Raw genomic sequence first — 14,886 nt, forward strand, 5'->3', positions numbered from 1 at the left:
TGCACAATGAATAATGAAATTCTCATAGAGAACAAGCTTGTGTTAAGTGTTCACATGTGAGGTCCTCAGCTACAGCCTTTTATCTACATCGTTCTTATTTAATCCTGTCCACTACCTGTGAGGAGGAAGATTATATCCATTTTACTGACCAGAAAATTGAGGCTCAGAGAGATGAAGTAACCCATTTAAGCTCACACAGTTCAGAAGCAGCCAAGGTGGGATTCAGATCCAGCAGTCTCCCCTTATACTACACCAGGCTGCCTTCCAACAATCTTTTTTCCCCCCATTTTCCTTTATCTTACCTCCTCCTTATACCCCTAAACCTCAACACTCTACTTGCCGTAATATCAAACACATGCCCTTAAAATAAAGAATTATAAACCCCAGGCAAGTCTTCGTGGCAGTTCACAAATGCAGCGTTGGTTAGTAGAAGCTGAGAGCACGTATGAAAACCTGCCACCTTCAGTAACGGAGAAAAGGGATCAGAAAATGAACACGGTGCCTGTGGGGGGGGTCGGGGTGGGAAAGAAGAATCACCGATAAGCACTATGCTCAGGTTCCCTCAAGGCTCTGAGTACCAAATATGACTGGCACTCCAGGGTTGGCCACTCACGCCAGGAGAAAGGAAAAAATTAAGCCATTTTCCAGAAAAGTAACTTTTATTATAACTTGAAACAAAAGCACCATTTCAAACAACTTATTTGCAGAGAGGCAAGTGCATGCTCCGTGAGGCACAGAGCTAACAAGGCTTTCCAATAAGCTATGGGAGAAGCAACGCCTCCTTGATGTCAACGCAAAGTCCAGACTCCTCCTAAAACAAAGCAGCAAACGGAGTTTCCACATTGGAAGGCCCTTTCAGCTCTAATAACATGCTAAGAGTCCAAGTTGCTGATGGTAACACAATGTTATTCTCAATGTTAGTAACAGTTAACAATACTGTGTGCCTGGCTTTACATTTAGTCCTTGTAAGATCTATCAGAAAGGATACTTTTGTTCTCACCATTTCACAGACAAGGAAACTGAAGCACAAAGTGAAGAAAACTGCCCAGGTATGCACGGCTTTGACCTGAACCCAGACAGTCTGGCTCTAGAGCCAGCACTTTGCTGCCCCTGGATTCAGGATTCAAGACCGCCCGGGCCCATTCTGAAGCTCTAAGAACAGCTAGTAGTGTGACTTTGGGCCAAGTGCTCAGTGCCCGCCACAAGTTAAGCCATCAGTAAATTAATAAGATTACTGTTCCTGCCAGCCCCCAATCCCACCAATGGTAGCACCCTAGACAGTCTTTAACCCCAGGGATGATATACATAGTGTGCTGACCCAATCTCTGAGGCAGACCCCAGGCAACACCTTCCACTTTTGTCACTTTAACTAACTAATAGCCTAACACCGACAACTTCATGAGAATCAAGGTCTGGCTGAGAGTTCCAAGTCCATAGAAAGATCTGGACACTGTTAGAAAGTCTCATGCTGGAAGTGCCCCACCCTAGTATTCAGTCTGTATTAGGCTGAATCGTATGAATGCCAATATTCAACCATTTTCGACTTAGTGTAACAGCAACTTCAGAGTTCAACCTAATTGGAGGGGAGAGACACTTAAATTTATTACTAATCATTCCCTGGATCCCTGGGTGGTGCAAAGGTTAATGCACTCAGCTGCTAACTGAAAGGTTAGAGCATCGTGTCCACCCAGATGGGCCTCAGAAGAAAGGCTTGGTGATCTACTTTCAAAAAATCAGCCATCGAAAACCCTATGGAGCACAGTCCTATTCTGACACACACAGGGTTGCCATGAGTCACAGTTGACTTGAGGGTAACTGGCTGAGTCATTTGTTCATTCATTCAACATTTATGGAGCAGTGACCTGGGTGCCAGGGACAGGGTAACATTGTGACAGCAATCACAACTCAGAGAAGTGAGGATTCATCGTTCATCTTCCCTCCTGAGGATAAGAAAACAGAACACTCAGGCAGAGTAAGGGTAACCAACTCAGCCTATGCAAGGTCATGCAACTATTAAAACGGGCCGTATCGTCTGTCCCCCTTGGAACCTTATGACTTTATGCTGTATAGTCCCCAGGACTGGGGTGGGGCTTCATTTAAAAAAAAAAGCCAAGGGAACCCTGCAAGATTTTATCAATCAACGGCTCTCAGCAGGGGCTGTTACAATGACTAGAGGGGCTGCTGGCACGTGAACACTCAACACAGGCCTGCACAAAGGACACTACCCTGCCCAGAACGCCAAGTTACACCCGTACGGGTTCTAAGCTAAGACGAATCTAATACTTCAAGGTTTAGCAGGTACCTTTAGAAGTTCAGAAAGTTACATCTGCTTTCATTTCAACAACTTGAACCAAAAATATCTTCTAATTTCTAAAATCTAGACTTCTGAAGCCTCAGTTTCCCCATCCATAAAAAGTGTGTTCCAGTGAGTCTGTGTAGAGAGGCAGGGTGGCAGAATTCAGTAAGCGTGACTTCTGGCTCACATGGACCTGGATCTGAACGCTAACTGCCGCTACTAGCTACTAGCTGGGGTCCTCCAGCAAGTTGCTAAACCTTCCTGAGTTTCCTTATCTGCAAAATAAAGAACCTGACCTCCCACAGCCGGGGTTGAGAGAACTGACGGAAATAATGACTGTAGGCACCCAGCAAAGACGCTGGCACAGGAAGGCACTATTGTTGTGACTGTTAGAATCCAGGAGTGAGTACTTAATCACCTCTGGAATGAAGTCTGCTCTTTCAAGGCAACCTCCAATTCCTGTACCAAGAGTGCCTCTCAAGACCAAGTCACAGGTCTCGAGTCTCAGGGTAACCTGGGGCCTGTACTAGCCGCTGCCTGAAAGGTACTTCAGGGGAGGAGCTGTCCGGAGGAGGATACACACTGAGGAGACAAGGGCAGAGCAAAGCACCTGAACCAGCCCAGCCTGGCCACTGCTCTGTCCTGGGTCTGAGCTCCTCAGTGACAGGGTCACAGCTAGCCCCAGGGACCACACGCTGACCAGGAGTTCACTGGGAGAGGTGCACTCAGCAGAGAAGCTAAGAACTGATAGAAACAAAGCCAAAGATGTGGCAGAGAGAAATTCAAGAGTAGCTCACTCAGGGACCACCCATTATCGAGTCAGTTCCTACAGAACAAACCCTACAGAACTGCCCCACAGGGTTTCCAAGGCTGTAATCTTTACGGAAGCAGACGGCCACGTTTTTCTCCCGTGAAGCTGCTGGTGGGTTCAAACCACTGACCTTTTGGTTAACAGCTGACTGCTTTAACCACCATGCCACCAGGGCTCCTTTTGGGGACCACAGAAAAAAACTAGACTCTTCACCAGGAGCATGTATGTGGTGGATAAAAGCTCCCCTTCCAGTTTCTGAGCACAAAGCTGCACGCAGCAGCCCCACACATGTGAAACCACATATAGCCCGTCACGGCCAAAGCTTCAACGGAGAAGCCTTGAGTGGCAACACCAAATGTGAGCAAGCTGGACCCAAGCCCCGCGTCTACCCCTCCCAGCTACAACTGAGAAGGGAAAGGGCATGTGGTACCACCAGGAAATGCCATTAGCTCAATTCTTACGGGAAGCTGCTTGCTATTCACTTACCCCAGCAGAAAGGGTACACGCAAAAGCACCTTTTCATATTCTTAATATTTTAAGTTAAAGGGATTTCACTTGTTAAATGTAATGAGTCCCCTTGCCTAAATCTTCTTATAGAAACCTCTGAGATGGTAAGCCCAAATACTGCTAATACGATAAAGTTAAATGGGGGAGACAGATGGGAACCAGAAAGGGCCTGCTGAGCTCAGCACTAGAAGAGGAAGCTTCACCGAGCAATTTAAGCAGAAGGTGGAGAAGTTCAGAGCCTGCTCCAGTGGTACCAACCGCTTGTGAGCCGCAGTGTGGTAAGAGCTTTGGGGCCAGAAAACACTGGGATGGGCTCCTTTTAGACTGCTAGCCTTGGGCAAGGAAATTTACTTCTTGGGATGTCCACAGAATAGGGCGCTACCACCTGCCTCCCAGGCTCTCTGGGAAGTTAAATTGAACACTATCTTTCAGCCACCCATATTCACAATAATCATGGCCCACACTCCTTCTGCACTTGTAAAGTGCCAGGCACTGTTCTACACTTTCCACACACACACTCATTTTATTCTCACAATAACCACCACGCAGCAGGTGAATGGTAACCACTAGGGCTGCCACCCTGGAATAAATAGGGCCAGCATTGTCTGTCCCTATGAAGGCTCCTTTTCACAGGTTCCTAAAGAAATATCAGAAATGTGGGGTGGTAGCAGGAGGAAGCATGAAAACAAACAGGGAGCCAGCCTCCCTAAGGCCAGCGTGTTGTGGACTTTCCCACACTGGCTTAGCACTTACCCCAAGGCCTCTAAGAATCTTAAATTACTGGTTCCATCTGTCTCCCCCATTTAACCTAAGACTGAGACTCAACAGGTCTGACTGGCCAGTAAGTGTCCACGGAATGAGTGATCTGATGGGAAAGCAACACTAGACAGGTAGCGAGCAGGGCCTGACTGTCAGGAGCACAGCTCTGGGGGCAGACTGCCTGTGGAGGCCTCAGTTTCCTCACCTGCCTAATGACGATAATCAGAACACCGGCCTCATAGGACTGTTCTGAATATGGGGATGAGGAACTCAGTCGATATCAGCTCCTGTCATTATCACCGCCACCATTCAGAGCACCCCCCCACCTCCCCCCGCCCCCACAGCTCTCATCTGTCTCCCTCACTTTCACCAGACGGTGTCTCAGGCATTTCTGTAGGTCCAGAGCGTAACGCTGCGGCAGCTGAGCTGAACTTGGTGCCACAAGCATGTACAGAATGGCTGACAGATGGATCGCTGGGTTAACCAGACTCAAATCCCCATTCAGTTGTTAGTAGATTATCAAGGCCTTGCAGACACCACTATCTAGGATTTAAACTGACCAGAAATTACTTGTTGAGTCAATGACAAATCATCCAACCAGAATGCCTAAAGAGAACTCTGGGGCCAAAGCCTCCCCTCAGTGCCAGAGGTGGCAAATCACCATGTCTAACTCTGCCTCCCTATCTTTCTCAACCACCCCTTCCTTTCTACACCCACAGCCACACAGTGACACAGACCCTCATAACCTCAGGGGCAGATGCCTGTGAAGGCCTCATTCCTATCTCCCCAGTCTTTCCTACAAACCACAGCAGGATTACCCTTCCTAAAATACCACTACTCTGCCAGCCTCCTCGAATTTCTACCCGCCCTGTGAAAAATCTAACTGGCTCCACACCGTCCCAGATCAAGTGCAAACTCCTTAGCTTAGCAACTCAGGCGCTCCACAACTCACCCCCAACTCGCTCTCCTTGGCCCCCAAACTCACCAGTCTCCCCACACCCCTGACCTTTGCTCTTGTTCCTGCCCCTGCCCCTGCCTAGAGAGCCCTCCCCTGACTGCCCCCACCCCACCTTCGCTGCCTGGGCCGGGTCTTCCTAGCCTTCATGCCCAGCTCCCAGGCTGACTGAGGGCAGGAGGGGTCGGCAGGTCTTCACGGAGGAGGTGCAACTGGAGCCAAGCCTGCAGGGATGGGTAGACCACAGCACAAAGTGGCTCTTGTTAAATCTTTTCTTTTATCACTGCATTCCTGGATTAGAGGCCAGGGATTATGGCTTTCTATTTGTGTCCCTTACTCTGTGGTATGCAAAGCTAATAATCATAGCTACCCTTACTGTGTGCCAGGCACTGGATTAAGCACAGGTTTCCAATTCACAATGTACTGGAATTACAACGAACTGCCCTCAGAACCATCTTTTTTTTTTTTTTCTTGGTGCATTTCAAAGTTAATAATATGTGCTACACACAATGTTGCAGCGCATAATTTGCTGATGGTATCATTCTCAGATACTCACTAGGAAGATGTTCACAGACTGGATTTATAAAGACACTGAGAATAAAAAGCAATAATAATGAAAACTATATATAAAAAAAGAGATATTCAACTTATATCGGAACCAACTTACGACAGGGTTGTCAGAACAGAGCCCCATCATAAATCAGGAACTACCTGTACACAACAGATTTCATTTCTTCCCTCTGGTATCCTTATGAAATATGTTATCCTCCTGCCATAGATTAAGAAACTGAGGACACGGGAGATGAAGCTCCTCACTTAAGATCACATACTGAGTGGCACTGGTAGGACTCAAACCCAGGTCTGCCCAACTCCAAAGCCCGCGTCCTCAACACCACACAGCGTTCTGTAGGGCAGGCACCAAATAAAAGGCAGCCCACCTCTTAGCTCTCACCAACTCATTCATTCAGTGCTTATGAAGTACTCACTAAGTGCCAGGCAGCCCTGTGTGAGGTATGGGGCAGTCAGCGGGAACCAAACAGACAAGGTCCCTGCTCTCATGGAGCTCATGTGCTCTGTCCAGCCCTGCCCCTCTTCTCCCAAGCCTGGAAGAGAGCAAGGACTCCCCATTCACAGGGGGCTTCGCTACACACAAATGAGGCATCCAGCCCTAAAATGCATCCCCACGCTGTGGCAATACATGGGGCCATCTCACAAGGAGCTTTGTCTTCTGTGGGAAACAGAGCCTCAGGCTGTTGTAGGTAAGTTCTTGATTCAAGACACAGCCCAAACCCAAGAGAACTTCAAATAAGCCTTCTGCAGGCATAAGGTATGGAGGAAAGGGGTCTAGATCTTGAGTCAGAAAACTCAATTCTTCCACTTGGAAGCTATAGAGGGACTAACCACAGACCTCTCTGAGTCTCACCTGTAAAACGGGGATGATAATAATAATTAAAACATATGTAATTATATGCCAGGAGCTGTCCGAAGCACTAGACATGAATTATCTCATTTAACCCTCATAACAATCTATGAGGTATGCACTTATTATTATCCTGAGGCAGTCTGGCTCCTACCTCTTTATACTACGCTGCCTCCTACCTCTTTATACTACGCTGCCTCCCTCCTAAGGTGAAGGTGGAGCCTTCTTCATCCGGCTGTTGCAAGGAGGATTTGGTGGGCCAACACTCCTAGCAGAGTGCATGGCCCAGGGCTGGTGTCCCTTAATAAGTCTCTGCTTCCTTACACTAAAACATAAATCTGTGAAAGTCTTGGTTTTGAAATGGCATTGTTCTAGCTGCTTCCAACATGGGTGATCTTGCAATTGTGTTCTTTGGGCTTCCACAACCCCCCCCCCCCACCCCCCGGTGGCATTTGCTGCAAGAGAAAAAGGCACAAGATCCCGTACTTACGGACCCTATCGCTCATCCGTTTCTGAAAAGCAGAGTTAGTATCTGGCACGGGAGTGAGGGAGATCCTGACCCAAGTCCCAGGCTGGCCACTCACACTGGTCACGCAACCTCGCAGGCTTGGGGTTCCTCGTAAGTAAAATGGGGCTGAGATATAACCTACACACATTGCTGGAGCTCAGGAGACCTTCAATCAATGGTAGCTACCCAGGTCAGAAAAGCTGGACTCCCATGGCGCCACACTACATGGCTATATTCCTAGATGGGAGGGAGCTTCTGGTCTGAGGAGGAACAGATTGTTTACACTGCAATTCATTTTCCTGGTGATGGCCGAGACAAGAGCAGGTATGCGGAACAGGGTCTGGGAGTAAAGCCTGGCACAAGCCCCAACCTTCTTTTAAGGCTCCTGTCATACCTCATACAAATAGGCACATGCTTGCACGTGTATTAAGCAAGGCTCTTCCCCCTTAAACTTTAGGTAAGAGTGATGCCCACCCCAACCCCAACTACAATGTAAACTTGGAGGGTGCAGATCCTTGCATGTCTTGCTCACCATTGCATCCTTGGCACATAAAGTAGGGCTAAGCCCAAAGTAGACACTCAAAAAATATTTACCACATTAATGTTCCTGTAGCTTCAGGTACCCCCTAACAGGTCTCCGTATTTGCCACCTGTAAGCACTTCTCAGCCTGGGCAGCAGGATTCTGAATGGTCGATATACCTGCCCAGCCACCCATCTGCCTGCACTGTCAGCCATCTGCCCTCTCCCTCTCCCATGGAATGTACAAGACTTCCAAGTAATAAACAGGAATATCTGCTTCCAAAGGTACCATCTCCTTAATCTCAAACTATCGACTATTGGCTTCTTTTTTCAATCTTCCACCAAAAAAGAGGCCCAAAACCAAAAACCCACTGCTGTCAAATTGATTCTGACTCACAGCAACCCTACATGACAGGGCAGAACTGTCCCATAGGGATTCCAAGGCTGTAATCTTTACACAAGCAGGCTGCTGCTACATCTTTCTCTCTCGGAGCAGCTGGTGGGTTTGAACTGCTGACCTTTCGGTTTGAAGCTGAACACTTAACCACTGCGCCACCAGGGCTCCTTATAAAAAGGGGCCAGCTGGGTTTAACGAATAGAGCTGTATATGTGTTGGTTTTGAGTTGAACTATGTATCTCATCCACACTAGACCAGCCAAGACACATTAGTGTCAACTATATTGTTTCACCTTATAAAAATGACAAGCTTCTCCTATCAGCTCCTGTCAGGCAAAACCATCTGTGAGCTGGACTGACAACTCAAGAGGGGCACACTACAACAGCCCTACTACCCAGCACCGGAATCATAATTCTAACCTGTATAAGGAAAAGCCCTTTGAAACTGTAAAGCACTTAAAAAGTTACTACCTACTAAGGGAATGCAAATAAATCCCATTTGCCTATGCAGTTTCAAAAGACCAGGAGAAAACTGATGACCACAAAAATCATGGAATTCATTCCAAAGTCAAATGCATTTCAGATTACCAAACTGCTATGTCCCCCCATGGAAAACTGAGATCTAGCTGTTTTCTTTACTGTCAAATCTAGTAAAAATATAAACTTCCATGGTCTTAAGACATTTATCTATGATGCAACCCCACGCCACCACTTCCGTGCTAACCCAACTGTCTACCCTGGTTTATTAGTCAGGGTATTTAAGCAGGGCATAAAAACGGACAATAATCAAGAAATTATTTACAAGCCTAGGGGATACTAAAAACAAGATACGAGAATCCGTGTGAAAGTCAAGAGACCAAGTTCATGGACACAGACACATTCCAAAACACTGCACTGCAAGACATTTGCTTCAGTGCCAGATGCCATCCTAGGCCCTGGAGATATAGCTATGGAAAACACAAGACAAAAATCACTGCCCTCAAAGACCTCACATTCTTGCCCAAGCTAAATGTATCTGCATTGCCATACTATTAAATAAGATCTTCTATGCAAAGGACCTAGCACACAGTCGGTAGTCAATAAATACTACTCCTCCCTTCCCATCTCTGGGTATCCCATTGTTAGGGTTTTTAAACAGTGCCATTTATATGTTTCACATAGGCAGCCTGGTGCAATGGGAGGAACTCAGTTTGGAGCTTGCCAGATGCGCTTCCTCTGACTGCCCGTGGCTTTTCCACTGACCAGGCAACACCTTGAACAAGTTACTTTACCCCCAAGCCTCAGTTTCTTCACCTGTAAAATGGGACAGCAACTACCCCCAAAGGGCGCTGTGTGGATTACACAGGTTCATATAAGTGAGGCAAGCAGCATGATGTCTGGTACCCAGTAGGCCCCCAGTAAACATTAGTCCTTTTCTCTCATCTCTTCCATAGTCTTTTCAGATTGTCCAAATGAGAGCCAAATACAGAACTCTTCAGGAGCCTGTTGTGCTGTCACGCTCCTCCTGGGTCATTATAGGCACTACCCCATCAAATCCCATCAAAATCAGGCACCCAGGAGGCCAAGGCCAGATGCCCCTCCCTCCCGGGGCCTGATAGGCTGCCTCTGTAGCCCCACCTCTCCACTTGACGCTCCATCTACCCTCTCCTGCTTTTGCCCTGGGAGCACACTTACAAAACTGCAGTCTGCTTTGAAAGTCCTCACCCCAAAACTGTCCTGGAGAAATCCTTGCCCACCCAGGCCCAGGGCTAGGTTCACCTCCCATGCAGCCAGCTCTGGGTCAGAGCTACAGGAGAAGTTCAGTGGCATTAAAAATGACACCGGCCATGTTTTTAATCCGTATACAGGAATGCAGGAAGAAAATCCTTGGCCAAGCTGAATTAGTCACCCTAATTCAGCAGCAACATCCCTTGATTAAACAAGGAACCAGGATCCTCAAACCCCTTGGGGCCCAAGTCCAGACACAAGCATTCGCCCTGCACTGGGTGAGAGGAACCCCACAGCAGGGCCCTGATGCAGCAGGTGGATGGGCTCAGCTCAGTCAGCCCCATCTGCGCAGGTTCTCTGACTATGTGGAGCAGAAACCCTGTGGCCCTTCCAGCCTGGATGCTGGGCCTGCCCTACATAAGGTTCCAAAGTGGAGTGGGGAGACTCCCATCTGAGGGCCCCTAGGGACCTGTGTGAAACCCCAGGCCTGTCAAATCAGCCAGACAGCAGCACCTGCCTTCATTACCAAAACAACCACCACGAGTGGAGTTCTCTCCAGCTCCATCTAGCTCACCTGATCCGAGGCACCTCCATAATCAGCAGTTCCAACCCTCACAAGCTGACAGTTCAGGGGGAAAGGGAGGCTGCGCCTGCTAGGGTGCATCGTGTCCAGGCCTTATGTGGGGCTCAGGTCCTAGCGGCCCCCCAAAGGCTAAGGCCTCACAAGGGCAATTGTGTGCTCATCTCTGTCCTGTCAGCTCCCCTACACTCAGCCCTCCCCTCCCACTCATGCTCTCACTCCGTGGGAACCCGGCGCCCCGCAGGACACTCCTCAGGCACCGCACCCGCTGCACGAAGGGTGGGGATGGCCCACAACGCGCTGCGCTGCCTTCCGGGCACACAGATGCCCGCCCTTCCCTTGCTCGCTCCCAGGCGGCCTCCCCAGAAGGGGCAACCCTCAACCTGAGAAGGCACAGCACTGGTACCACCACCACCCTGGTTTGAGAGCTCCCCTCGCTCCCATGCCAGAAGAGAGACAGCTGGGAAGGTTCGCTCTAGGCATGGGGGAGTGAGCCACTGGGTCAAGGGGCAGGGCAGGGAGCAGGGCCCTGGTGGCAGAGTAAAGTTGGAGAGCGCAGGCCCAGGCTGCGCTAAGACCGGTAGCAAGAGGGGAAGGGTGGCATAAATGGGAGGTACGGTCCAGGCGGAGTCCATGAAGGAGGGGAGGTCCAGACTTAAGACTACGGGAGAGGAAAGAAGGTTCAGAATGAGACCATGGAGGAGAGGGGGAACAAATCTGAGCTAAGGCCACAGGCGGGAGGTGGGAAGTGACGGAGCTCCAGGCCGGGACCATGGAGAGGGGAACAGAGTGCAGTGGGGAGCAGGGGCCTAGTATGGGCCGTAAGTGAGGAAAGGAGTACCTAGCCCGGGCCATGGGGAGGGAAAGAAGGACCACGCCTGGGACACTGGAGGGGGTGCCTGGCCTGGACCACGGATGAAGGGGGGTCTAGCCTGGGCTATGGGGGAGACTAGCCTGACCCAGAGGTGGAGTGGGGCTCCAGCTTGAGCCAAGGGCGGGAGCAGAGAGGGAGAGACAGGGTCACTGACCACCCAAGCCGCCCGGGCCAGCGGCCCCCTCCTGAGCGGGGAAGGATGGTGTCTGCCTATAGCCCAGGACCCCGCCCCTCCCCCACCCCCGGGAACCCACCCTTCACTGGCCGGGGGTCCGCGGGGGGAGGGGAACGCGAGTGCCGGCGGGGCCCCCGGGGCTGGAGGAGGGTGACGTCGAGCCTTTACCATGGTGGCGGCGGCGGCGGCGGCGGTCCCGGTCCCGGCGTTTCTGGCTCTCCCCCCCGCAGTAGGGCCCGGCGCTTCCACTTCCCCGGGTGCCCAGGAGTGAACATCCGGGTCAGCGCCCCCTCCCCCCGCGCCGGGCCGCCGCCACCTTCCTTCCCCGCCCCGGCCCCGGGCCGGGCCCGCCCCCACGCAGCCAGGTCTCGGCCAATGAACGCGCAGGGCCGCTGCGATCGCCAAGTATGGAGCGCGGCGCGGAGGGAGGGGCGTCGAATGGGGAAGTAAGGGGCGGGGCCTGCGCGGCGGGGCGGGGCGCGGTGGCCGAGCCGGCTAAGTAGGCGGGGTGGGGGCTGGGGCTGGGGTTGGGGCTGGCGCCGGGGCCAGGCTAGGGGGGGTCCTTCGGCGAGCTCCAGGCCGAAGCGGCTGGCTCTGTGCCTGCCTGCAGAAGCGGGTGGCAGCAGAGGAGCCGTGCCCGCGGGCGTCCCGGGCGGAGATGCGGAAGGCGCTGGACTTGGGAGGGGACAGCCCTCCCCGACCCACTGCGTGCATCGCTCACGCCTGCGATGGACCCGGAACTGGTGCCGACTCAGGGGCAGCCCAACCCCGAGAGAGAGTTTTAGGAGGAGCGGTGGCTACGAGCTTGGGCTCTGGGTGGAACCCGGGGTGTAATCTCAGCCCTGCCCCGCCACTCCTGGCTACGTGTGGGTCTTGGAGCAAGCCACTGCACCTGAGCCCGGTCTCTAAAAAAGAGCCTCCAGTCACACCATTTATTGCGTACCTGCCATATACCAGGCCCTCTTTTAGGCACCAAAAGATAACTGACAGGTGAATAAGACATGAAGGTCACTGCCTTCATAGCTGCCTACTACAGGGTAGTTGTGAGGACGATACAGGTCAAGAGAAAACTGGGCTCCGTAAATGTGAGGTGTTACGAGTACCTTCAGATGTGCTACAAAGAACCAACCCATTGCCTGATAAGGCTGCCTCACTCCACAGAGTAACTCAGGAATTCTTTTTTTTAAATCTCCTCCTTCAACAAATATTTGTTAAGCTTGGTCTGGAAGGCAAGAGACCAGGAATGCTAGTCCTGCTAATAATACCCCTCCCCCTGCCTTGCTGGCTCTTTGTTGAGAATCAAATCAGGTCACATGTGAGAGGACTGTAAAGTGTTGCACAAATGACAGCAACTATTACCATGAGCCAAACCCTTTCCTAGGCCCCTGTCCTCAGGAAGGTCACAGTCCACAGAGATAAATCCCACAAGAATATTATAGACAGGCAGTACAGAAATTTAGAGAAGAGAATTTGTTGTTAAGTGCCTTCGAGTCAGTTCTGACTCATAGCAACCCTGTGCACAACAGCACGAAACACTGCCTGGTCCTGAGCCACCCTAAAATCGTTGTTATGCTTGAGCTCATTGTTGAAGCCAGTGTGTCATCCACCTCACTGAGGGTCTTCCTCTTTTCTACTGACCCTGTACTTTGCCAAGCGTGACGTCCTTCTCCAGGAACTGATCCCGCCTGACAACAGTCCAAAGTGTGTAAGACACAGTCTCCCCAGGCCTGCTTCTAAGGAGCATTCTGGCTGTACTTCTTCCAATACAGGTTTGTTCGTTCTTTTGGCAGTCCATGGTATATTCAATATTCACCAACACCGCAATTCAAAGGCGTCAATTCTTCCCTCTTCCTTGTTCATTGTCCAGCTTTCACATGCATATGATGTGATTGAAAATACCATGGCTTGGGTTAGGTGCACCTTATTCTTCAAGGCAAAGAGAAGAATATCTTTGCTTTTCAACACTTTAAAGAGGTCCTTTGCAGCAGATTTACCTAACGCGATGCGTCATTTGATTTCTCCACTGCTGCTTCCGTGGGTGTTGATTGTGGATCCAAGTAAAATGAAATCCTCGATAACTTCAATCTTTTCTCCATTTATCATGATGTTGCTCACTGGTCCAGTTGTGAGGATTTTTGTTTTCTTTATGTCAAGGTGCAATCCCTACTGAAGGCTGTGGTCTTTGACCTTCCTTATGAAGTGCTTAAAGTTCTTTTCACATTCAGCGAGCAAGGTTGTATTGTCTGCATAACCCAGGTTGTTAATAAATCCTCCTCCAATCCTTATGCCCCATTCTTCTTAGTCTAGTCCAGCTTCTCAGATTATTTGCTCAGCATACAAATTAAATAAGTATGGTGAAAAGATACAACCCTGATGTACACCTTTCCTGACTTTAAACCAATCAGTATCCCCTTGTTCTGTCCAAACAACTGCCTCTTGGTCTATGTAAAGGTTCCTCATGAGCACAATTAAGTGTTCTAGAATTCCCATTCTTGACAATGTTATCCATAATTTGTTATTGAATGCCTTTGCATAGTCAATAAAACACAGGTAAACATCCTTTTGATACTCTCTGCTTTCAGCCAGGATCCATGTGACATCAGCAGTGATATCCCTGGTTCCATGTCTTCTGAAACCAGCCTGAATTTCTGGCAGTTCCCTGTTGATACACTGCTGCAGCCACTTTTGAATGATCTTCAGCAAAATTTTGCTTGCTGTGATATTAATGATATTGTTCTATAATTTCTGCATTCAGTTGGATCACCTTTCTTGGGAATAGGCATAAATATGGATCTCTTCCAGTCAGTTGGCCAGGAAGCTGTCTTCCATATTTCTTGGCATAGACGAGTGGTTAGTGGCAATAGCACTTAACTACTATGCTGCCAGGGTTTCCAGGGCACATAGTAGGTTCTCAATAAATATTTGTTGAATGAGAGGGTTTTGAAGTGCCGTTCCCTCACATGTCTGTCAGTTTCTTGTACTGTGGGGGCTTACGTGTTGCTGTGATGCTGGAAGCTATGCCACCAGTATTCAGATACCAGCAGGGTTACCCGTGGAGGACAGGTTTCAGCTGAACTTCCAAACTATGACAGCCTAGGAAGAAGGACCCGGCAGTCAACAAATATTTATTGAGAACCTACTATGTGCCCTGGAAATCCAGTTAGCATAGTGATTAAGTGCTATTGCCGCTAATCAAAAGGTCAGCAGTTCTAATCCACCAGGCACTCCTTGGAAACTCTATGGGGCAGTTCTACTCTGTCCTATAGGGTCGCTATGAGTCGGAATCAACTGGACAGAAATGGATTTGGTTTGTGTTTTTTTTTTACTATGTGCTCTGGTGGCACAGTGGTTAAGAGATCCACAGCTAACCAAAAGGTT

The 14,886-nt window shown here is 49.8% G+C and overlaps 1 protein-coding gene across 2 annotated transcripts in view; it reads right to left on the reverse strand.

The window, feature by feature from the left end:
* CAPZB (capping actin protein of muscle Z-line subunit beta) overlaps window positions 1–11,787 on the reverse strand; it is a 168,854-nt gene extending 157,067 nt beyond the window's left edge. Inside the window, exon 1 of one of the 2 annotated variants that reach the window (XM_010593052.3) lies at window positions 11,677–11,787. In XM_010593052.3, the coding sequence (XP_010591354.1) occupies window positions 11,677–11,679 (3 nt within the window). In that variant the 5' untranslated portion in view covers window positions 11,680–11,787. Of the gene's footprint in view, window positions 1–10,453; window positions 11,527–11,676 lie in introns of those variants that run through there. The other variant, XM_064281384.1, reaches the window with a different exon arrangement.
* Between the last annotated feature and the right edge of the window lie 3,099 nt (window positions 11,788–14,886).

This window comes from Loxodonta africana, chromosome 3 (genome assembly GCF_030014295.1).
Source record: "Loxodonta africana isolate mLoxAfr1 chromosome 3, mLoxAfr1.hap2, whole genome shotgun sequence".
Lineage (NCBI taxonomy): Eukaryota > Metazoa > Chordata > Mammalia > Proboscidea > Elephantidae > Loxodonta > Loxodonta africana.